At 36.4% G+C, this 25,937-nt stretch overlaps 1 protein-coding gene across 3 annotated transcripts in view; it reads right to left on the reverse strand.

The window, feature by feature from the left end:
- The window catches only part of sgcg (sarcoglycan, gamma), a 448,908-nt gene that overhangs the window by 224,224 nt on the left and 198,747 nt on the right, over positions 1 to 25,937 (reverse strand). For 2 of the 3 annotated variants that reach the window (XM_051927319.1, XM_051927318.1), the window contains exons 2-3: positions 24,807 to 25,004; positions 5,312 to 5,413 (exon numbers count right to left, since the gene is read on the reverse strand). In XM_051927319.1, coding sequence (XP_051783279.1) covers positions 5,312 to 5,413; positions 24,807 to 25,001 — 297 coding nt within the window. In that variant the 5' untranslated portion in view covers positions 25,002 to 25,004. The remainder of the gene's footprint in view (positions 1 to 5,311; positions 5,414 to 24,806; positions 25,005 to 25,937) is intronic. The other variant, XM_028799520.2, reaches the window with a different exon arrangement.

The raw sequence follows: 25,937 nt of genomic DNA on the forward strand, positions 1-25,937 counted from the left end.
GCTCCTGTTTTTCATAATCAGACCAAATGGTTGGACTTCTTTGCTAAAATAGCACATGCACTGTGCACAGAAAATGACATCTGCAGTTGTCTTCACTTTACAGTCATGTTAAGAAATTTAAATCAATTAAAATATTTTTTTATCTAATTGGGGTAGCAAAGGAGATGTGCAATGCCATAATTCTTAGAATACTGCACTAATAGCCTCAATTACACACCAGTAATATAAAAATTTCAGATTAGCATGGAAAATCAAATTATCATCTGGAGATATTTCTAAATGAATTTTAAGATATCTTGAAATATATAAATATACCGTATCTCTGAATCATGTATAGAAATATTCAAATCCATTAAGATTTCTTTAAAACTGGATTTAAAGCTATATTTGAATAATTTAGAAATAGTTAAATTATTTATAGATATCATTTGAAAATGTACAGATGTCTTAAAATAATTTTAAAATATGCAAAATAATTTTTGATATCTCCAAATGTTAATTTGGCTTAGCAATTATTATTCCAATATGTTATTGAAAAGTATTTTAGCATATTTAGCAAGTTAATGGTTTAAATCCTGTATACAGTACATATATTCAAATTATTTAAAGAAAGTTTGAAATAAATTGTAGATATCTTTAAATAAGTTAAAGGTATCTGAAAACATTTAAAGATATCTAGAAATATTTAAAGATATGTGTAATTGGTTTAGGCATATTGTATCTTAAAGATATCTCTAAATTATAATTTAGCCAACTATAGATTTGAAGATTTCTTTATTGATTTCAACTGTTAAAAAAATACTCATAAATCTGCTTGCCTATATTAAGTAAAGGCTTCCAACATGTCTGTTATAAAGTGGGCTAAGTAAATCAGAAGATATAGTCAATCTTTAGGTTCACTTCATATTAAATTTAAATTAGGTTAAGAAATAGTAAATTTATTGGTATGTATTCTGAAAAGGTAGTTAATCACACACATTAGCATAATTTCAATTGTCATTTCCTGGCCAATACAAAACTTTTGAAAAGTTAAGTTGACAATGGTAGAGTTATACACAGTCTCTAGTTCATATTGTCTTCCACCACAGAGCAGTACCTTGATGGTAAAGTCTTTTGATGATAACCATTGGATGCTGGATATATTTGAGTATTACAAGCTTTCTTGTCTTCTGATCTATCTTTTCTATGTCTGCCCTTAACCATTTGATCTTTCCAAAGGTGGAAGCTATGACTGGTAAAGCTAAAGTGTTGACAGAAGTGATTTTTGTTTTCTGAACTCACCTTTTAAAAACCTGATAGACTCAACTATAATGTTACCTCCTGATCTCCTCTTTCATTTTGGTGCCATAATTGTCATTATTGTCTTTTTACACCCAAATTCTTGAAAGTCTTGTTGGTCTCAATGCTCATTATCCCTGAGTGTTAATTCAGTTGGACATTTTGGCTTTTGACTAGGTAACATCTGTATACACTGCTGGGATACTTTTTTCTGAACAAATTTAATTTTAATGTCACTTTGTCAGGGGTATGGGCTTGACTTCACTGAGGTGTGTCTGTAGTGAATAATTTTAAATAGTCCATTTGAAAGAGGTCATTATCTTTGTTGTTATTACTGACTTTAAATTCAATGCATTATCTCTCCAATATGTTGGTCAGAGGTATCAATCAGTAAAAAGCAGAACAGCAAGAGGGAAATGAAGTCGGCTTGAAAGATTCTAATAGCAATGTTTCCTGTTTTGGTGGGGTCTGCAGAACAGGATAGCCACATTTTTGTTTTCCACTCTTTATCAATGCCTCCTTGGGTCAAATTATAGCCAGGCATATCTTGATAAATTTAATGCTTTCCTGTAGCCTATTCATGACACACTGAGATTCCTTAGATGTTTTTTGCCTGTCATATTACTCACCAGACAATAATTTCTATTACCTTAGAATATCTTTTTGTTCTTGAAAAAGTAGTTGTTGAGACGTTGAGTCAATACCTCTATGAGCATCTTATACAATCCACTTGGGCAGTTATAAAGTGATAGTTCTTGGAGTCACTTGTATCCATGTCTTAAGCGAGTAAGAAAGTGGTTCCATATGTTAACCACATAAGAATACCTATTAGATCTTTGATGGTGCCATTTATAGCCCTAGTTAGATCTTTACAGTGAGACTTCCAGTTGTGAATATGCTTGATGATTTTATCCATTCCTTCAACTGTGACGACTGACCCTGTGGCCTTTCCTCTCATGTTTAATCAAAATCAATCAAAATTTTCTGATGATGCTTCCAAAATGAATCAATGCTTCCAAAAGACAGACTGGAAGATGATGTGCATATTACATGGGGATGATCTTCAGGGACTCAGTTACTGCATCTCAAACTATGTTAACTTCTATGTTAACACTACTGTACTTACAAAAGGTGCAGAGTTTATCAGACTATAAGCTCTGGATTATTAAGAAGCTAAACAGCATTCTGAATGATAAGAAGAGAGCATTCAAATCTTTTGACAAAGAGGCTCTAACAGGTGTAAGTGAGTGCTGAAGAAAAAGCTGAGTGAAGGGAAGGAAGTTTACTGCGGTAGAACAATCTACCTCAGAACAGCATGAAAAATGTGGGGAAAGGACTGGCCACAATTACTGGACTCAAGCAATCCAGGGCTCAGGCGCTAGAGGAGAATGTAAACAAAGCCAATGTTCTAATTCAATATTTAAATAGAGTTTCCCTTTTTCCACCACCTTCTTTGAATGTCTAATCCCCCCAACATCATTCCATCTATATCAACAACTCCTAAAACTTCAACTACTATGACCAGTGATGAGTCCACTCTTGGTGATCAGTAAGGGCTATCTATAACTAATGACCAAATGAGGAGACAACCGAGGAGGCTACCCACAGGAAAAGCTGCAAGATCAGATGGAGTCAGTCCTTGTCTTAAGGCCTGTGCTGAACAACTATCTGGTATCCTCTGTTATTTGTTCAGTATGTTACTAAGGCTCCAGAAAGTGCCACTACTGGGGAAAACATTCTTTATTGATGAGAACAACAATGGAGCACCACAAGTAACAGTCCTACTTCCTTTCTTCTTTACTCTGCACATCTCAGACAATACATTTAACACCAGGTTATGTAATTTGCACAAAGATGATTCTGCACTAATTATGTGTATTCATATGGGGGATGAGACAGAGTATAGCAGTCAGGTAGAGAACTTTCCTTCTTGGTGCAAAGAGAATTGCCTGCTGCTTAAAAATAGTAAAACCATGAAAATGATTATTGACCTTTGTCACACCAAAGGACCAATATACATTGTCACTATTCAGGGAATAGATGTGGTGATGGTACACTGCTACAAATACTTGGGCATCCACAACATTACAGGCTGAACTGGTCTTGAAAAAGAGAAGAGCTATGTATGAAAAGGCAGGCTTCATTATGGGATGCACTCTTGACCCACTAGAGGTAGTAGCAGAGGAGAGAATAGATTAAAATGGAACACAACTTGGTTGTAATGAATCTTAGTTAAAATACAAGTATACATTATACATACTGAATTAGTACATATAAAAATACAACTTTGTTAAAACATATGGAAACCAACAATATCTATGCACTAATTAATCAATAAACTATGACAACCAGTTGACAATGGAGGAAATTAAAATTGTAAAAGAGAACATCAAAAACAAAGTCAGACACAACCACAGTCCCGGAAATCTCAGCCAATTAGAATGAAAACAAAAATGAGTGCCATTATGAACAATGCTGCACATCCTCTCTGAGACACACTACAATTATTTATCAGAAGTGTTTAAAGAAAAACTCAAGGGGTATCTTCATACCTATGATAAGACATCTTTATAATGCCGTACTCCGACTGTGACAAACCTTTTCATCTTTAATCGGTGGTCTAAGATAAATATGTTATCTCATTTAGCTGTTATTAAGATAAAACATTTCCTCTTTTTAATTTTATCATTTTATTGCAACATTTGAGCCAAGGGATCTGGAGATTTGTGGTACACTGTGCTGTCATGCCACCATGCAACCCTATGTAAGATTCACTTACGAAAGATATTAACCATAAAATAAAGTACTGCAGCAGAATCATTTACATAGAAGCAAGTCTTAAACATTGCCAAATGTATCCCATTACTGCATCACTTTCTGGGACAGCATGTCATTTTTTCAGGAATGCTACTCATTCTCTATCTACCTATCTATCTAGAATACATTTTTGATAAATAAGATGTCATGATCTCAGATTTATTCTATCGCCAAAAAAAGCAGCTTACATAAACTGATGAATATCCATATCTATTTATGAGTATCTACAATTAGTCAGTTATTAAAAAAACAAATATAAAAAATTATTATATGAAACTATTTATTTCTAAGTTTTACACATTGACAGTATGCTGGGAATATCACCTGACTGTACAAACAGATTATTATATATAAAGGTTATAAAATGCCAGGTTGTATCTTCATATTTGCTAACTCTAGGTAATGCACAAACTGTTTTTGTAAATGGAGTTAAAGATACAGTAATGAGTCTACAGTAAATATGTTTCATATTTTGATAGAGTACATTACAAGTCACTGCCCCATAGTTTAAGACATCAAATATGACATTGTCTGCTTTTTTATAAAACTCAAAATAACTTTTCACACATTAAGAAGACATGTAATAATTTATTATATTTATCCTCTAATACATTATGTTCTCTGGTGTGAGCATGACATATCAATTAATCTTTGCAGACATCATTACTTGTTAAATTGAAGGAAATTATACTAAATTGTGTTGCCTGTTACTATATGTATGCAGCTGTCATATAATTTGAAACAATTAAATGAATTTAAATGACTGTACTGATTAGAAAATTTAGGAATGAAAACAGGAGTCTTAAAGAAGAAATGGCAAAATTAAATAATAAAAAAATCTTAAATATGGTAAAACCTGTGAACACCACTTTATAATACATATTGCTCATAGAAATTCTGCCATTCTATTTATCTATTTTTTATTTTTTTACCTGTTTAATCTCAAGCTCCACCTTAATAGTAAAGGCACATAACAAAATGTTAGTGTGATGAAGTGGCGTACGAATACTGATAACAATGAGAAAATGCAGAAATGCAAATCAAGCAGGTTTAATATATTTTGACTGCTGGGATGTTCCCAGACTTTTTCTAGCCATGTTTTACAGTGGAGACCTTACAGGTCAGCAGTTCAGGGTAATGTAAGCTTAATGACACACTAGCCAAAGTTAAAGCATAGTCAGATAAGCTCAGAAATGTGCTGACAAAATTACCTTACCTCTCGGGAGTGAATTTCTTTGGCATATAGGGGGAATAAGAACTCGGACTCTCCATCCAGACGAAGTCCGCTTTTTGTAACTTTCAGCAAACCCATTCCTTCCTATAACATATAATACAGAGACGCACCATTAAAATATGATGATTTTACTCATTACACAGTTGCAAAAGCCTAATAGGAAATTTTTAGCATCACTCAGCGCTGCATCCACTGTTGTTTAGTGAAATCTTCTCTCGTTCACTACATTTATTAAGGCGGTGCTTCCATACTCGGCTCCATACTGGCCTCATGAAAATATACAGACAATCCTGTTCTGGGTGTTGGAGCCTATCCCAGCAGCACTCAGCACAAGGCACAGTACAGAATGGCAGTCCATCGCATTTCCCACTCACTCACACATTTACAAAGAGCCAAAGAGGAATCACTGATCAACCTACTCTACACATTTCTGTGGGAGGAAAATCTACACAAACAACAATAGGGAACAGAATTTGAACGCAGGAGTGCCACACACTACCAACCTTCCATGTCTGATTAATCAGTTTTTGTAAGATTAGGTAGTGTGGTCTAATTTAATTGAAAATCAGAGAAAAATTAAATGTTGTAGAAGAGAGAGAACTGGTCAGCCAAGAAATTGCAAGGAGGAGCAGATATCTTTAAACAAAGGCACGGTTCTACAAGGTCCTAATAAAGGAAAAAAGGAGATTTTAATTTTGTTACACCAAGAAAATAGACACCACCAGGTGCAGTATAGAGTCTTTAGGAGTGTTGAATGTCCCAGTGGACTTATAAATTTGGCAGTAAGGTCAACACAAGTTAAAGAGTAATCTGAGGTAAGATGGCACACAAGCCCAAGTAGGAAAAAGTGGGATCATGTTGTCCCTCTAATATTCCAGGCAGCCAGAGAGCTGCCCCAGAGACCTGGACTTTAAACCCCTACAAAATTTATAAAGCAACAGGAGCCCTGGGAGCTGCTATAGAAAGCTTTGGTCTGGATGAGGTCTGAAACTGATGCTCAGCCAAGTTTTACTTGAGCTAGGGACTGGAAGGGCAGAGGACTATTGTCCAGAACAGGAGAGAGCTAAATATTGAGAAACTTTGAAAAAGAGAGGGAAGCAGAATAGCATCTTGGTAAAGAAAAGTATTGGGCAAGTGGATCCATTTATTAGAGTGGGATACAATAACACAGTACACAGACACTTAGTTTTGTTATTCTTTCATGAAACCCTTTGTTTTTTTATTATTTACTTAGTTTTACCAATGCTCCTAGAGTCTCTCCCTCTAGGTTTCACAATTCTTTGCTCACTGTGTAAGGCTAGGCAGGTAGAGTGTAAATACTTTACCTTTTTAAATAAGTTATATAAATATCACTGTGGTACTTTTTTTACACCATATGAAATGCAACAAATAGTGTAGAGTAGAAGTATGCAGCATATAATTATAGTACTAGGGTGTTGTACCGTGTTAGCCATTATGAATGTAGAGAAAACCTAAACAAAATGACACCTTTTATTGGCATATTGTAATCTTTTTAGTTAGCCAATAAAAGGTGTCATTTTGCTTAGCATACAATAATGTAATTTCTAAACCTGTTTTATTCACCGAAGGGGTTTGGAAAACTTGAGGAAGGAACCAACCTTACATTTGCCCTGGCGCAGCTATATAGTTCATCAAAGACTTGCAGAACATTTAACTGAACCCTTTCCTTGCAGATCATCCCCTGTTTACAACAAAGAGAAGAGGATTTGAATGTCCTTTGCAAATTTTTTTGTGGTAGGAGCCTATTCACAGAGCAGCAGTATAAAAGTATTAGTAAGAACTTTGAACATAAGGAAAAATCCATTCTGTATTTCCAGTTCCACGGCAGATACAAGACATACAGCAACAATTCTTCATGTTTCTGTCAAAAGTTAGATGCCCAGATTAATAATCAATTTAGCTTAACTCCAAGGATCTCTTTTTCAGGAATGATGGAATGAAGTGTATGCCTATGGAAACATTCAATGAACTGTTCAATACTACAAAAAAAATCACTTTTCACCTATTAGCTACAAGGCCCCCAAACACTGGAATGATTTACTGTACCTACCAACTTTAAAGAACCTCATTGGATCTAAGCTTTTAAATCAGATGAATTTACAAGTCTTTTCCAAGCACTCTTTATTTAATTCCTGTTCCTACACACTACAGATATTGCCTTTTTATGTTGCTGCTTATCTGTTAAACTTTGGATTTAAAATTACTATATTTGTGCAACGCTACATCTTCTGTGTTTTTAATAGAATATTTTGGTCTCTGTATTATTTCTGCTGACGCGCCAAACTTTCCTCTTAGAACAAGAATTAAATTGCATAAGCTTTTTCAAAATGTTTAATTTCTCAGGGTGTTCCAACAGCTAATAATTGAAGACTTTGACAACTTCATATGATTTCCAGAAATTAGAACAAATTCAGCCTTCTTAATTTTAATACGTTTGACGGCTGCAAAATTTGTACGAGTAAAGAAAGATTAAAGGACATCCATAAAACATTTATATTTCTTAAGAAAAATGATGAAATCAGCATGTACCCTGTACCTGAGTATTATATTAACAGATAACTTTTCTGCGATTTGTTTAATTCACATGGCTGAATCTTTAACTCAAAGCTTTACCAGTCGCAGAAAATTAAATAATTTATGCAGCAATCTAATCTTTCACAATCTTTTAAAAATCAATTATTCTCTATTTTCTTTCTTGAAACTATAGACTGGAATAGGTTAAAAGAGGAGGCCGTGGAGGACCCAAAGGAAGAAGGACCCTCACAGGACAGAAAACAAGTAAAAAATAAAAAGATATTTTGTAGCTCTTTTGAAAGGTGACCCCTGCAGAAATGAGTAAGAGTATCACCTGGCACTTCAGATAATTAGTTATTCTAAACAATCTGCACTTGCTCACCTCTGGGATCTTCTGCAGTGTTACCAGAGTACCTAAGCCTCTTTACTCTGCAGTGCTTATTCCATTTACGAAGCTCTAATTTTGTTAAGCAGACTGTGGTTCTGCCCCACTGTTTCTGGTCTTTGCCCTTATTTCACACATGAGCCTAACTCAAATCAATTTAAAACTTATACGCAAGCAAATTATTTTTTGATCAAAGTTATTATTCGGTAATTAAGAAGAAAGCTGCTACCAAAACAGAAGGCATACTATCCCTCTAGGACTGGGGTTCCTAACCACTGAGCTATACTAATATTATTCCACCAAAATGCACCCTTATTAAGTTAACTTGCCTTTCTTGCTAATGAACTTAAGATGGGGTTTTCTGGCAGCAGTAGACAAAAAATAAAGCTGACATCAAATAATGAGGAATCATGTAAAGATTAATTACAGTCCCATGTTTAAAGGTTGCTTTCAGACATAGATGTAAAGTATATTTAATATCACACTAAATCTTCACTCAAGTTGCCAAGCAATTACTGTAAATACTGACAAATGTGAAGCATCAGCAAACACAAATTAGTACGACTGGAAAAAAACATTAAAACAAAATTAAATATATATACAAATAGATATGTATAGTGAACAATGTTGGTGGGTTGCTGTTAAAAAATGTACTCAGCTGCGCAACAAACGTTATTAGCACTATTGGCAGGACTTATAAAAAGAGACAGTTTAAATTCCTAAAAGGGTTTTCACAGTGCAGTGTGGGGTTTCTCTTCCTTTCCAATAGTTACCTTGACCACTACACCCCAAGAATAGAATTTTCCTCAAGCTCAGGTTCACCTGCTGCCTCTGCTAACAGATGAGCCAACATGATATGAGCCTCAGATCTTACAAAATCAAGAAGGAAATCTGTCTCTATATTTACATGAGTATCCTTTTATGCAGAAATAAGTCCTTTTTATCACTGTTGTTATCATTTGGAGGTTTTAATTTGTGGAAAAGCTACTTCTGTAATTATTGTATGTCTTTCTGTTCTTTTTACCCCTGGTAGAAATTTTAATCATCTAATTTTTAATATATTGTACTGCCGTTTAGTTTACTTGTGGGCATTGCCCATTTGGGTTATTTGTAGTTAAAACACTGCCTTGTTTCTACTGACTTCAGGCTAGTGGAGGTGCCAGAGAAACCTTGAACTCACACTCTAGTAAGTTTTCTGGTGACCACAGGAAATGTAAATTCTTTTTGAAAAAAATGTCATCTTATATTCAATCAGTAGCCTCAAACCTCTCCAACTGATAGATAAAGGGTAGCGTTTATTAACTCACTGCTCAATAGCAAGCAGTCAGAGTGGGCCTTTAATTTGTATGACAACAACCACCTGTACTGCTTTTCTTTAGATGTATTGTTGACAGAACAAATTATATATATATATATATATAATAGGTATATATATATATATATATATAGTATGTATATGTATGTATACTACCTGTGCTACCCTACTGACTATTCTCTAGGCAACAATCAAGGATTTCAACTTAATAACAGCCACTACAGGAAGCTAGTGTATTGATCTGAAGAGACAAGTGCTTGCATCGATTGGTTGAACACCAGGGGCCTCATGTATAAACGGTGCGTACGCACAGAAATGTTGCGTACGAACCTTTCCACGCTCAAATCGCGATGTATTTAACCTAAACTTGGCGTAAAGCCACGCCCATTTCCACGGTAACTCATACCTTGGCGTACGCAATTTCTCCGCTCGGTTTTGCAGACTGGCGGCACCCAGCGTCAAAGCAGTGCTACTGTTCCTGTGTGGTTACTCTTTCTTAGATCCACATCCACGGCAGCGGCTTTATCAAATACACTGAAATTAACCGCATATCGTTCATAAATTTAATGCATCTGATTGTAATTAACCTGTAACAATATAATGGTCCACAGAATGGTCAAACTACTGTTCCTGTGTGCTCATCCTTTCTTTCTTAGCTCCACATTCCTGACGCGGCTTTATAAATACACTGAAATTAACTGCATATTGTTTATTAGTGTAATGCATCTGATTGTAATTAACCTGCTGCAATATAATGGGCCAGGGAATAGCCATAGTATTCCAAATACCAGAACTGCTTTAGCGTTGTTACGCTCACTGCATCTTGTTCTTCTTTTTGCTGTTCCCGTTAAGGGTTGCCACTGCGGATCATCTTTTTCCATATTACTCTCACTGCACCACTCGGAGTATTTATATCACTGTATCTGAGTGTGAATCACAGCAGCAGATGATCGGAAAGAGAATTATCGGTATACAGTTTCAAGTACACACTACCTCAACCACGGCAAAACGCGTCAAAGCCTTTCCTGTACGGACCTCGCGTTTCAGAAATAGTTTCATCCCAAGAACTACAAACGCACTCAATCAGTCCATCAAGTGCTCCTTGTAGAACTGTTTGTACTTATAAGTACAATCACCTCACTGTAAACTTACACTACAGTTATAATATTGCACAACCTGCGCCACTTTATAAAGCGCGTATGATGACAATATCATTTTTAAGATGAAATGCAGCAAAATATGTTGCTTATAGTATACAGATAAAACTTTAACTTCATTTAAATAATCTGTATTGTTAATAATTAAACATGTGAGGACACGGTGCCGCAGCGTATAGCTAGTTCAAGGATAGCTCCTGCCTTGCGCTGTATTCTTGCTGGTGCTGACGCGACACTGGAAGGATAGACGAATAGAATAATTAAACATGTACTACGAAGATATTTCAATGTTCCTTAAAAGTTTTGAAGAATCGGCGTTCTAAGCTTACAAATGGCTTAACGTCTATTACAGAGCTGATTGTGTGGCGAAAGAAAAGTATGGACAGGAATTGGAGGTTAGCACGTTTGAAAGAGACAGTACTTCTGTAATAAATTATTTCATCGAAGGTCGCACATGGTGCAGCAAGCCTCTTGCGTGAGATATGAACAATCACTGCGCCACCGTGTTCCCATGTTTAATAACCTGCTTTCATTCCTATCATCATGAAAATGATATCACATATACATCTCAGTATTTTAATTATTCAGAGAGCTGTAATATCTCGAATGTAATGCATTCTGTGTCCTGTCGGAGAAAGAGAAAGAACGGAAGCACGTAGTGATTCACACACATAGAGCACATAGAAGATCAAACACAGAACAAAGCATTTAACATGCTACTTGAGAAACTAGTAAAATAAACAATTTTGAAGATGAAGTTTATGATGTTCTACTTTAATGGCAAAATAAACTATGTGATTAAAGTGGAAATTTCGAGATTAAAGTTGACATTTCGTGCTTTTTTCCCACTGTATGCCTATGTTTTTTGTTTGTACCCTAATACGCTTTCATATGACACTCAGACGGTGGGCTACGACTCGCCTTTTCACAGCGACTTTGATATGTGATTTCTTTTTTATTTCGGGCACTGTGCGACTTTGTGAATTTGATCTTTCGAGTTTTTCCGATACTCTGTCACTCGATCAACTTTCTTTTGTTGATTATACCACTGTTTACACCAACAAATAGTACGTTTTTCCTTTGCCTCCACTTGGTATTCGCTGAAATTCTTATATTTTCCCCTGTGCTTTTCCCATTGTCTTTTCACAGAAGGCTATTTATATTGATTTGCATATTCAAAGAGGCGTAATTCTGGGAGGAGTTGGGGCGGGACAGAAGGCGCGTGCACGTGCGTTACTTTTCACGCTGATCGGGATTTATGTAGTGGAAGAACGTGAAAGTATGCGTGCGCACAGATTCCTGCATCTGGATTTTTCTGTGCGTACGCACAATCCCGCTTTTGTGCTTACGCCATGTTATAGTGTGAGTTCTATGCATGGCGTTATACATGAGGCCCCAGATGTGCCACATTTGAACCATCTCCAGGGACTTGGTGACACATGCCAGTGCCCAATGTGGAAATTTGCTTCTGTTTTATGAATATGTTTAGTCCTTCATGTGCTGTGAAGATTTGAAATGCATCCCCTTTTTCCATTCTCACTACAAGCCCCCATAGATTTGCATTATGAAAACTGGCTGCTGCACCACCAGATCACACTGAAAATATCTATAGCATATAGCTGGATTGAATTAAAACTAAACTGATACTTTATTAATAGGTTTCTGTTACTTGATTGCACAGAGCGCATTCTTTACTGATTGGCTATGTGATTGTGTTCTGCAAATGACCAGCATAAATTCGTTTGCCAGACATCCAGCAAGATGGCCCAATGTTCTTTTCACTTGATTCTATGCTACACACAAATTTAACTTCTTCCTCACAAGCTGCCACCAGATGGCCATAGCACATGCATAAAACAGCTGGACAGAAAAATAACTAACTCGAAACTTAAGCCTGTTATTAGATGATGATGTGGTTATTCATTTTTGAGCCATATCATGCAAGAGAAAGAGGCACGCTACCGTAATTCTGCAATTAATTATAAATTCTTTTTGTCAATTGCTATCATAATCACCTATTTTATGAAGATCAGCATGAGAGTGGTAAATAATTACTGAAATGTTACAGAACTGTTTGGGTAACTTGGTTCCTAGGGCGCAAAGCCTACTGACGCTTAAGTCTGAATTTTAATTTTTTTTGGGTGACAGGAATATTGTTCCTGTGGTGGGTTGGCACCCTGCCCGGGATTGGTTCCTGCCTTGTGCCCTGTGTTGGCTGGGATTGGCTCCAGCAGACCCCCGTAACCCTGTGTTCGGATTCAGCAGGTTGGAAAATGGATGGATGGATGGAAGTTTGGTTGCTATGATGCTTTTGGTATATGGAACCTTAGCCACGTAGTCTTAGCAGTCACCTGAAACACAAGCCACATTAGAACATTAGAACAATTTTGACAAGAACATTCTATTCAGCTCCAGCAAGCTCCCCAATCCTATTCACTTTATTTCTCCAAATCAAAACTTTGGAAATGTTACTTTCTAAATTTAATTTGGACTAATTTAATTTAACAGGTAGTTTAGTTTTTTGACTTGTACCAATCTAGGTACTTCTAGTTGGTTATCACTATTTGTTTTAATTGGTACTCTTCATCTTTGGTATAAAGATTCCAGTTATATTTACAGTATATCTGTTTAAGCCATATGTCCATAAAAGAATAAATGCTTGATTGAGCAGAAACAATACTGTTCTGATCGCTTAATTCACCTGGAATAATACAAACATTAACAACGTATAAATACAATAAAGAACCAGAACTTTTTTTTTTCTTTAAATAAATCATTTGCAGTATAAGTTTTGTTTTGTATAAGTTTCCATTATTTAGGGAGAATAAGCAAATACAAGACATACTGTGTGCAAAGTAAACAGAGCAGTGGTTCTGGTCTGGTGAGTGGCATATCACCTTCTTCAACTGAAACTGACATTTCCTCCTGTGTGTCTGGTCCAAATCATAAAAAGTATAACTCAAAGTCATTGGACAAAGAATGAGTAAGCACCTCAGTCTAGGAGCAATCTCTGTTCGGGTCAGTCATGCGAGACAGAATGCTGCGTATATCTGCATGGTTTGTGTTTGACCATGGAGTGCTTCCAGACTTTAATGAATCAGGACCACATTTGACAGTGCCAGCAGCAAGAAATATAAAGAATGACTGCTACTTGAACCGTACCATTGCTTCCATTGAATCCTTGACCATATTTTTATTTAATTAATTATTTGAAGGCTTCTAACTGTGTTATTTGTTATGAAGTGCTTTTACTGGTGTCATAGTTAAATTATAGGTCTGCTCCTGGTTGTTGTATGTGTCTGCAGGGAACTCTGAAGATTCATTTGCTGATTTTGCTTAGCTACATTAATTTTTATTTTGGGTATTATTTTTAATAGACATGGGTTACTGGTTAAGGGTTTGGACTTCAACCCCAGAGGTTGTGGCTTCAAATACTGCTTCTAACACTGTGTGACCATGAGCAAGTCACTTGACCCCCCTGTGCTCCAATTGGAAAACCAAAAGAAATGTAACCAATTATATTACAAGTGTTGTAAGTTGCCTTGGATAAAGGCATCAGCCAAATAAGTAAATGTAACTTTTGATAGTTTATATATAGGTATAGGCATTTCATATTCTAAACTGTTGTGCTTCTTTTTAGTTAATGCTGAAGGAAAAATGATAAGCACAGTGTAACTTGAAAACGAGATGTAACACTATGATAACCAGTAAATCTACACAGACTTATGAATACACAGAAGTACCTCCAATTATTTATGATTTGATAGCTTTTGTACTATTAGTTGTAAAACAAAATTGAAAAAAACAACATATTCACTGACATATGTAATAGCTTTGAAAGTGCTACTAATTTAGCATCACATGCTGGGATCTTTGTGATAAAGACAAATACATAAAACTGAAATCTGATGACATCTACCTTTAATACTCTGAAACTTTAATTAAGACTGATGGGTTTTCTTACAGCAGATATGTTGTCACAAAGTAGAAAATGAGACAAAGTAGAAAATGAGGAATGAAGAATTATATTAACAACTGAGGTTTATAACATTATTCTACTACCATGGTATAGCATGCAGGACACTTCCACACTGGGAGGACCAGGGGAGCAAGCATGGCCAGAGCATTACCTCCCCCGGGACACTAGATAGCAACCCCCCTGGTTTGCAGCGGTGCCTCCGGACTCCCATAGGGCTTCATGGGAGTTGGAGTTTAGTGCAGCCCTGTTGGGATCCACAGGCACCGCCAGGGGGTGCTGCAGGAGGAGCTGCTGAGCCCTTATGGGCAGTTCTTCCACCACACCCGGACATGCTGCTGGAAATGAGTCATCAAGCACCTGGAGCACTTCCAGGTGCCTTATAAATGGAGCCAGAAGCCACTACTCGGGGGGCCAGAGTCAGGAGGAGGAAGACTAAGCTTGACCCAAGGAGTGGAGGAGAAGGAAAAGAGAGAGAAGACTATTGTGTTTGTGCTGTGCTTGTGTTGGGACTGTGTTGTAAGCATTTGAAACAGGGAAGGCGTTTCCCACAAGGTAAAAAGGAAATAAAAACCAACGTGTGTGCCTTGAACTTGTGTCCCATGCTTGTCTATGTCGGGTTCAGCTGGTGGTGCCAGCCTGGGTGGTCCACACATGGTTAAAGATTACATCAAAGTGTGCCACTATACACAAAATGAAGCAGGCCTTTTGTAAATAAACAGAGAGATCATAAAAAAATTAAAGTTAAATAAACCAGAAATGTCATATGCAAACTAATGGGATGAAAAACAGTCATGTTAGTCCAAATCGATATATGTGTATCATGACACAGATATATAATGCAATATGTTACATTTACATAGGAATTGCTTATCATTAAGAAGAGCTAAGGTATTTCCGAAAATTGTGGAAGAATTGTAGATTAAGCTTTTCACTTTTTCTTGAATTGCCAACCAAATTTTAAAAACACATGTGGCCTAACTGTGGAAATTTTAGTAAATTGACAAGCAGAAGTCACATATCTCCATTTACTGTCATTAATTATTTATTTACATTTTTATAACTTTTTATAAGTAAGTCTCATTGCAGATTGATAGCATAACTTCTCAGATGTACCCAAAACTGAATTAAGGGTAACTAGGTCCAGTGTCTATACCAGTCCCAAGACAGTACAGGGCAATAAATAACAACATTTATTTCTATAGTGCATTTTCATATACAGAATTTAGCTCAAAGTGATGTCCAAGAAATAGCTACCAGTACAGAAAAACATTCAATTAGTCAAGAAAAATTATGATTAAATAATAAACATGCACAAGGGAGGCAGCTAAAGGGCTCAGAAGAAGGTAATTCCCAGTCACACCAGGGGGTGGCAGAGTGCTCTAATCCTTCCTCTTATCTCCCTGCAGACCAAATGCCGGAAATTCTGCCTGGCTCTCAGGACAACATCACTTCTAGTTCTGCTCCAGAAGATGAGTCTTCCGGTTCCACCAGAAGACGTTACTTCTGGTTCCACCCCAGAAGATGTCATTTTCAGACCAACAGAAGAGCCCTCCTTCTAACGATGTAATTTCCACATCCCAAGAAGTCGCAGCCCAATAACCTCATTTCCAATTCTGGTCCCAAGAGCCCTCCTCTTCCTGCTTTCCAACTATATATCTGCCATATTTCCTAACCTGTTCAGTTCTGTTGTGGACTCTTGTCTGTAAAGACCTTTGCATCAACCTTTTCTTGCAATCAGCTCAGTTCTCAATTAGGCTGCCCCAAACCTCTTCATTATGTCAAGGCTTGATTATTATAAAGAAGAGTACAATGATAATGTCAGATGACCGGGAGGACAGAAAAAGCAAAAAACGAAAGAAACACTCCTGTTAATATGGAGATACAGTATGGTGCCAGTCCATTGTAGAGCACAAATACACACACTAGCACTAACAGGGGATGCTTTAGAATTGCATAAATAATCTAACATGCCAGTTTTTGGAATATGTAAGAAGTATGTAGAAAAAACCCACACTGACATTGGAAAATTTGAACTCAGAACATAAGATCTGTGACGCACCAACACTAACAACTGCACATCTCTGTCAATGGTTTTCAATTGATGACATTCATACATGTTCAGATAAAATTCAAACCCAGTGCTTTAAAGTTGATCCATCCCTGCTGAACAAACTGAAACAGTTTACCCAGTTTAACTCATACTGCCTTAAAAAGGTAAACAGTATTATTAAAGATGTCAATCATTCTAAACATCATCTATTTGAGGTAAACAAGCAGTTATTTTGTCTGAATGGTAATTAAGGTGACACTCACTAATGCTTGCACTCATACACTACACCAGCTAAGTTAAAACTGCAGTTTATTAGAAATGATTCTGCATATAAATTTCATTTTTCCATGTAATTGTATTTTAAATACATTAAGAGGTCAATGATTTTTGTGGTTTCCTGAGCAGCTCCTTAATGTGATTCTGTACTTGTTACATCTGATTCATTTGCTACTGTCTTTTTAAAGTATGAATATGGGTAAATGCACTGATGTATGTTTGTTTATATGTATGCTTTGTTAGCTTACACAAATAATGGGTTTACAAGTTTGAAAAGAACACTGTAGGCTTGGAACAGTAGAGCAAATCAGTGCAGTATAGCTGAAGTAGGAGAATATAATGTAAAATACTGTAACATATCCATTAAAGTAACACTAAGAAAAAAACAAAACAAACAAAAACAAAACAGAAAACATACAAATCTACTCAGAGAGTGCCAATGCTAGAATTTTAACTCAGGACACTGTCAGGGCAAAAAATGGTTGAATATATTGTAAAACTACATCTGTAAGTCAGATTTCATAGAAAGCAAAATTTTGATGCCCTCAACATCTTTCTGTATGTCAACAACATTAAGTTACTTTCATTGCCAGCTATGATTTGTTCTGTATTAGTGTGTGTGATGTGTGTGTGCACGTGTGTGTATGTGTGTTTAAGAAGGTCAGCTATGGTGGAATAAAATTTAGTCGAGAGTTGGTTTTTTCCTTGTGTCTAATGATTGTGACAATGCAGGTTCAGCTCCATGCTCCCATCTGCTATTCGAGAGCCCTTAACCCAACACCGTCGGTAATGTTATCAATGAGCTAGACAGTGAGGCATTAACAATGGAGCAAGGGGATGGTGTATAAAAGTACAAAGTGCTTTTATTTAAAACAAAACAAAAGAAACAAGTGTTCAAATTAAATAAAGTGCAGTGCTTTCAAAACATCAATAAATAAATAATCCATAAAACAAACGTGAAGAGTGGAGGTTAAAATATAGAAAAAGTCTTCTAAAAACAACAAGGTTAAAATAATGCAGAAAGGATCATTTATGAATTGCATCCATGGCATTTTTGCAATATTTATACATTTTTTTGATTTGCATGAACTTCCTTTTACCTTAACATTTTCTTCAATTCTTCTAAATTAAAGGAAAACTCCACCCCAAAAAGATATATTTTTTAACAAAACACAGTTTGGGTAAGCTGTAGTATGCTATGAGCTTGGGATGATCCCACACTTGCTCTGGTCTTGGCCCCTGAGCTGCACACTAGCAGTGGACTAACACTAAGCGTAGATGCAGGAGGCTTCTTGGGAGTCAGAGAAAGGGAACAGATTTGCTCACTAAATTAGACCATCCCCTGAGCAGGCTTAACAGACTTATTATGGTGGGTAAGGTTACAAAATATATTGTGTATGCATAAGACAGACTGCTACAAACATGAAAAAGCTATTAAAATATGGAAACAATATTTTATATTTATATGTGAACTGAAGTATAACATGACACTGAATTAACTACATTTAATCCAATGCCACAGAAAAAGACAAGCGATGCATGGAAATATTTATTTTGTGCAATTTAAAAAATAGAAAAATATTAATCAGCATATATTTAACAAATAATCTTCAGCAGTGTCTGATGTGGAAACAAATAAGTGTTGGTAGTCTCTGTTTTTGTCAGCTATTTGGTCCTTCTCCCAAAGCGTTTCAAATTTTACATGATTTTTTAATTGAGTTCCCAATTGGAGTTTCACTCACTATGATATGAGCACATTAGATTGGACAGCTTGGGGTCCCCCTTCAAGGTCAAAGTGAGAGATGCTGGTACATAGGCATTTATTGCAAGTAAAGTAAACCACAGCAAAAAATTAAATAAAGCTGGTACAGCATAACAGTTCTTTCTGTCCCATTTAAGCCCTGATCTTCAGTAAAAATATGCAGATTTCTTATTCTTGTTGTGTCATGCGGTGCAGTTCGATAATGTGCACATTGAAAGATGCTGCCAGTTTCCTTCGTGCTGTATTGTTTTGTAGTGTTGCGAAGAATCTTTGAGAATGCACCCCAGATCAGATATGAAACCTCTCATTATATGTATATAGAGTTTATTTATAATATAGTACTAGAAGAAGCTTGCACTGTGACATTCTTTTCAAATATTGACCTGCCTTTGAGTAGGTATTTTTTATGGTTTAGTGACTGTTAGATTAATTTGGTTATTACAAAAAGCTAGGATGCATAAAGAATGGCAACTCTTCTGTATTATCCATATAATTGGGAAATGAGTTACAGTGAGATTCTGTTTCAGATAACATTTTTACTAATGTGTACTTATTATTTATCATTACCTTCCGTACACAGATTTCAGGCCTTGAGAAGCTTCTTGAGAAAAGCATCTGCTTTTCAGCATAGTGTAAACCCCTCATCAATATAATAAACCATGATGCTTAGGCATGCTTCCATAGTTCCACTCAAATACCAATAATTTCTGGTGCATAAAATGCCACTTGTTCCATTTCAATTTTTGTCCATTGTTTGGAATAAAGTAAAGGCAAAACCAACTTTGGAAAAATAACTGCAGGAGGAGATAACATTTCTCTGACTTTAGTTGATGATTGTTTTTAAAAACTTTCATTGTGGACACTTCTAATCAGAGCATTTTTTTTTTGTAATTAAAAAATGATCACTTCAGTCATCAGAATTTGCTTTCAATATCCTGCTCAATGCGGACATGTGTTAGTGTAAACAACTTATATGTATCACAGACTTAACCTTACTGGGAACTGGTGCTCCTGGGTTTGCCTCCATCCCAGATAGCAGACTATTTCAGGCCAAACACTGTTGACTTCAGGCACTTAAGGTTCCGTTTTTGGCAATGGCAAATGTATTGTGGCCCAGAAACAGCCCAGATTTGATCAGCCACAATTAATGATTTTTATGGTATATCGATTGTGAGCCAAACAAGGCCCAAGTGCAAATCAGTTACATGTCAAATATGTCTGGCACTACAGTTTTAGGCCAGTTATGGCCCAGCTATAACCAGCCACATTTAGAAATGTCCATGCATGTGAATACTGAGCCACATGTGGCCCACATGCAACCAAGAACATTTAATATATTGTTGGTCAATTTTATTATGGACTTAAAGTGGCTCAGCTATAACAAACCTATGTAAGGGCTGCATGCATTTTAGATTCTGGATCAAACACTGCTCAAATAATATTAACCACAAGTCCAATATGTCTGGCACTGTAGCATTTTCTTGCCAAATAAGGCCTAACAGCAACAGGAGTTTTCAAAGTGTGTGTCATTACCATTTTGGGCTAGCAAAGACCTGGCTATTACTAGCCACATGTATCCTTGAAAGGCCTGTTTGGCAGGAACAGATTAACTTTAATCTCAATGTTTAACAGTGCTGTGCAGAAGTGTTAGGTACTTGTAATTAAATGCTGCTAAGTGAGGAAGCTCCCAAAAATAATAACATGAGTTTTTATTAATCAATAAACTTTTGACAAAGAGCAGTAAACATGAAACTTCATTCAATCAATATTTGCTGTGACCATACAGTCTCATTTCTCTTGGGGACACTTTAGTGCAGTTTTGAAGAATTTTTGTGTCTCTCTATTGCTTCTCCATGTACTCTCAGACTGCATGGCTTGATGATGCTGAGATCAGCGCTCTGTGGGGATCTTACCACTGACACCTGTTTTTTCTTTGAGCCAAACTGTTTCAAATTTGATATACCACTCCAGATGCACTACTGTCAGGTTTTAGCACCACAGCCCTTGCGTGTGGAGGTGAGTCACTTGCCTTTGTTTCTAATTTGGAACAATACTTTTTGCTCACAGACTTTCTAGTTAAGACCACTTCTGACATGACTTCCCCAAGCTGTAGGTGGATTTATAGTTTTGGCAAATCCTGAGCTGATACCAGTACTGGACATCTTTCAATTTCAAAATGCAGTATTGATCATCTGCTACACTACAGTACATGTCTGATTTCTGTGTTTTTGTCATTAGACTTTCCCATTTGTACTTCTACAGAACAGCATGGAAAGCACACTTATAAGAACAAATGTCTCCTAGAGTTGTGCTTGGGACTTTCCTTGTACAAGCTGAGCACCATATTTTGCCATGATACAGGTTTTGAATGTTAAGATAAATAAAATTGGTTAACAGATGGTTGCATCTAGTCCTTGCTCTTCTTTTTGAAAACTTAATATAGTGTTTTTTCAGGAAGTTTTTGTTTTGGCCGTGCTCTGGCCAAAATCATGTTATGTATATAGGAATTTTTGAACTATAGCCGTGCTCTGGCTAAGTCGTGTTTCACACATTGTCTTAAGAAGCTTCAAGTGATACAGGTTTCGAATGTTAAGATAAATAAAATTGGTTAACAGATGGTTGCATCTAGTCCTTGCTCTTCTTTTTGAAAACTTAATATAGTGTTTTTTCAGGAAGTTTTTGTTTTGGCCGTGCTCTGGCCAAAATCATGTTATGTATATAGGAATTGGTTAACAGATGGTTGCATCTAGTCCTTGCTCTTCTTTTTGAAAACTTAATATAGTGTTTTTTCAGGAAGTTTTTGTTTTGGCCGTGCTCTGGCCAAAATCATGTTATGTATATAGGAATTTTTGAACTATACCCGTGCTCTGGCTAAGTCGTGTTTCACACATTGTCTTAAGAAGCTTCAAGTGTGGCTGTGCTGTGGCCCATTTCTGGCCCAATGCACACCTGTGATATGGTTTTATAAGGGTTGATTTATGGCTGTGTTCAGGAAGCCAGATATGGATGAGTTCATCACCATTTATTCCATGATGGTAAGTGGGCCAAATAAGTGGTAAGAATGGGGCAGCAGTGGGTCATTACTCATTTACTATCTGCGATGCATTCTTCTGGACCATGTGGATATATAAATATTTGTATAAATATTTGACTTCAGTGCTTCAACAAGTTTGTACAGCATGTTTTTCATTAATATTATTGCTATTGAAAACAAAATTATTCCAAATGATTCCATGATCCCGCAGGGGACTATACTTCCTCCGGTCCTGTTCAGCCTATATACATCGGATTTCCAATACAACTCGGAGTCCTGCCACGTGCAAAAGTTCACTGACGACACTGCTATCGTGGGCTTGCATCAGGAGTGGGCAGGAGGAGGAGTATAGGAACCTAATCAAGGACTTTGTTAAGTGGTGCGACTCAAACCACCTACAACTGAACACCAGCAAAACCAAGGAGCTGGTGATGAATTTAGGAGGACCAGGCCCCTCATGGACCCCGTGATCATCAGAGGTGACTGTGTGCAGAGGGTACAGACCTATAAATGCTGCTGGATGATAAATTGGACTGGACTGCTAATACTGATGCTCTGTGCAAGAGAGGACAGAGCCGACTATACTTCCTTAGAAGGCTGGCGTCCTTCAACATCTGCAATAAGATGCTGCAGATGTTCTATTAGATGGTTGTGGCGAGCGCCCTCTTCTACGCGGTGGTGTGCTGGGGAGGCAGCATAAAGAAGAGGGACACCTCACGCCTGGACAAACTGGTGAGGAAGGCAGGCTCTATTGTAGGCACGGAGCTGGACAGTTTGACATCCGTGGCAGAGCGACTGGTGCTGAGCAGGCTCCTGTCAATCATGGAGAATCCACTGCATCCACTGAACAGTATCATCTCCAGACAGAGGAGCAGCTTCAGCGGCAGACTGCTGTCACTGTCCTGCTCCACTGACAGACTGAGGAGATCGTTCCTCCCCCACACTATGCGACTCTTCAATTCCACCCGGGGGGGGGGGGGGGGGGGGGGGGTAAACGTTAACATTATACAAAGTTACTGTCTGTTGTACCTGCATTTTTATCACTCTTTAATTTAATACTGTTTTCTATCAGTATGCTGCTGCTGGAGTATGTGAATTTTCCCCTTGGGATTAATAAAGTATCTATCTATCTATCTATCTATCTATCTATCTATCTATCTATCTATCTATCTATCTATCTATCTATCTATCTATCTATCTATCTATCTATCTATCTATCTATCATATTACAGATGATTTTCTTCATTTTGGTACTAAAAAGTTTTAAAAAAGTGTCTGGTAATCTAGCTTCAAGATTACTTATACATCTTAAGAGGGTGCTGCAATAACAAGAGAAATAAGTTCCCACTTTTTTTTAAGATGTTGTTAGGGATCTGACACCTAATAATGCATTCAGTATGGTCTCCTATGATGCAAGTCCCTCAGATTTCCCAATGCACTTGAGTTTAGTAAATGTATCTGTGATAAGGTACACTGGGAAACCTCAGTCTCTGACAGAGCGGGAATACTAAATGGACACAGTAATCACCACTTTTCACACTTAATATATTAGCAGTTGTAATCATAATCATGATTAATATACAATTATTGTGCACCCAAATCAAAGAGTGTGATTTCTTGATCTTGGCACTATGTTTAAAAGAGTGACATGTGTGTTCAGAAAGCTCTGCCACTTTTTCGTAAATAAAGGAAAGACTCCTGAGTGAAATAATCAGTTACATTTCTGTTAAAAGTTTTGGTTTTCAGTTTTTGCTTGCTTTCTGATGAACTGCCCTTTAGCCCAGGCTGGCTATCATTTTCCTAGGAGTATAAGCCTGACTACTCTTCTTTTTGCTCTTTGAAAATCTCAGCCACTTAGTCAGTCACATAAGATTTCCAGGTGCAGGAGCAATACAAATCATGCTTACAAAAAAGTTCAAACACCATTTTTTCTCTTTTTAACTCTCCTGCCTATTTCTCTCACTTTTCCAGTTTAACCTCACACTTCCTCTTGTTCATTATATGTTTGTCTCAGCTTACTTCCCAACTCCATTCTTTTCAACCCTCTCTGGGATTTACCTCTGCAGAACCATTTCTAAAGACAGACAAAGTCTGTTAGTCTTTGTCCTAGAACTCCCTCTGTTAGCTCCAGGGTTCATTTCACCTCTGGCCCTTAGTCTCTGACCTTCCCTATTCCTCTTAACAGTATAGGGAATGCACCCATACCACATGGGCACCCTGTTCTGCCACTTGGAAGTTTGAGAGAATTCATCCAGGTCTCTACTGTCCCATTGTAATAACCTGTTAACCAAAGATCTATGAATCCTAGATGAATGTTGGGCTACCTACCCCTTTGCATCCCAGGAGAACCAGGTTACAACTCTCTTCCATTTCTCTCACAAACTTTCTTGGCAGCACAGCACCCACTCTCAATTTTATGTGATATAAATACAGTAAAGTTAAATAAGTGTGTGTGTGCATGTACAGTAGTTATAGATGTCAGCTTCTCATAATTCCATAAGTTTCAGAATATGAACGGATGAATGGAAAGTAGGTGGGTTTGGAAAACCAGTTGAAGCTCTGCTATATTTTTGGATATGAAGTAAGCCATGAATCAAAACACATCAAAATAAAATGGAAATTCTTGATTAATTAAAATTAAAGTAGATAATAAAGTAATCAGATTTGTCTACATAACAGAAAGAAAACATCACATATTAAGAATATAGGAAACGTTTCAGATTAAATTACCTGATAGAAGATATGTGTTGCTCAGGCATGCATCTCACGATTCCTCCCACTAATATTTCCTCAGTATTTGTTGATGTTACTTACCCTTAGGTACTAGAGTTGGTCCATTTATGTGTTTTTTATATAATGAAAAAATAGTAGCTTCCTCAGTTGGTATTTATTTGATAACAACAATTTTAGGCACATTTCAATGAGAAAAAATAAAATTCAGTCAAAAATAATGACAAAATGTGCATTGTTGAAATAAGCCTTACCGGATTAAACCACATAACTCTGATGATCCATATTGTCAGTGCAAAGTTCACAACCAAAATGATAAGCAGAAGTAGAACAAAAAGGTAGAGGCATCGTTTTCTCCAGCCATAGATCCCAATTTTGTAGACATACTGGCTCTCTGGATTCTGCAGGCTTGTGCCTTGTGATGTTCTGGTGTATTGTTCCCGTACCATCTGCTGAAGAATACAGTAGGCAAGTTAGTAACATTTTTCATTGCTGAAAAATATAAGAGTCTATAATCAACATAACTAACTTTGTAAGATAAAAGTAAAGTAATTTAATTATAATTAAATTATACATGCATTCAATCTCATCTATTCCTCCATCCATTTTCTGAGCTTGTTTTTTCCACAAAAGAATTGTGAGGTATAAATTTGTTAAAAAACAAAAAAGCTTTAAATTGATTGTTTGCACCAGATTGCCTTCCTACAATTCATATACAAGGCCAGAAGTATAAAGAGTAAAATAAAAACCTAATGTAATCTGTATGAATCAATAATTTCAATTTGTGCTGAGGGTTTCAGGATCAAAATTAAACCTTCGATGCTTTAAAGAAGACAATAAAATCTGCCACTGACCAACTATAAAAGTAACATGACTTCTAAAAAAAATTATACATTTTAGGTTATAATATAATTTTGCATTCCCTGTGTATTTTTAGTTGTACAATACATAATAAACATAATTATTCCAGTTTTAGACATTTATCACCATATTTTGACTGCTCAAATTAAAGATATCTAATATTTAGAGAGATCTGTAATTATTTCTGTCTAGTGAATTTCAGAAAGACACTTTTATTGAGCAAAACTAAAATTAAAGATATCCTTAACGAACTTGACATAAAAATATAAAAAAAATTGTAATTACAGATATATATGCATTTCAAATTTTGACAAGCCTTAATAAAATTTTAAATATCTCATACTCAAATTTCCAGTAGTAAATTTCAATACCTTGAATTGAAAATGCTATATTATTCAGTGCGGAAAGTTCCTCAATTGCATTTATATCACTAACTATATTAAAGATATCTCTTATTTACATTCTAACATATCAATACTGAATTTTAGTCATCTAATTCTCATTTTATAGATTTCTCAAATCTA

The sequence above is a fragment of the Erpetoichthys calabaricus genome, chromosome 4 (assembly GCF_900747795.2).
Source record: "Erpetoichthys calabaricus chromosome 4, fErpCal1.3, whole genome shotgun sequence".
NCBI lineage: Eukaryota > Metazoa > Chordata > Cladistia > Polypteriformes > Polypteridae > Erpetoichthys > Erpetoichthys calabaricus.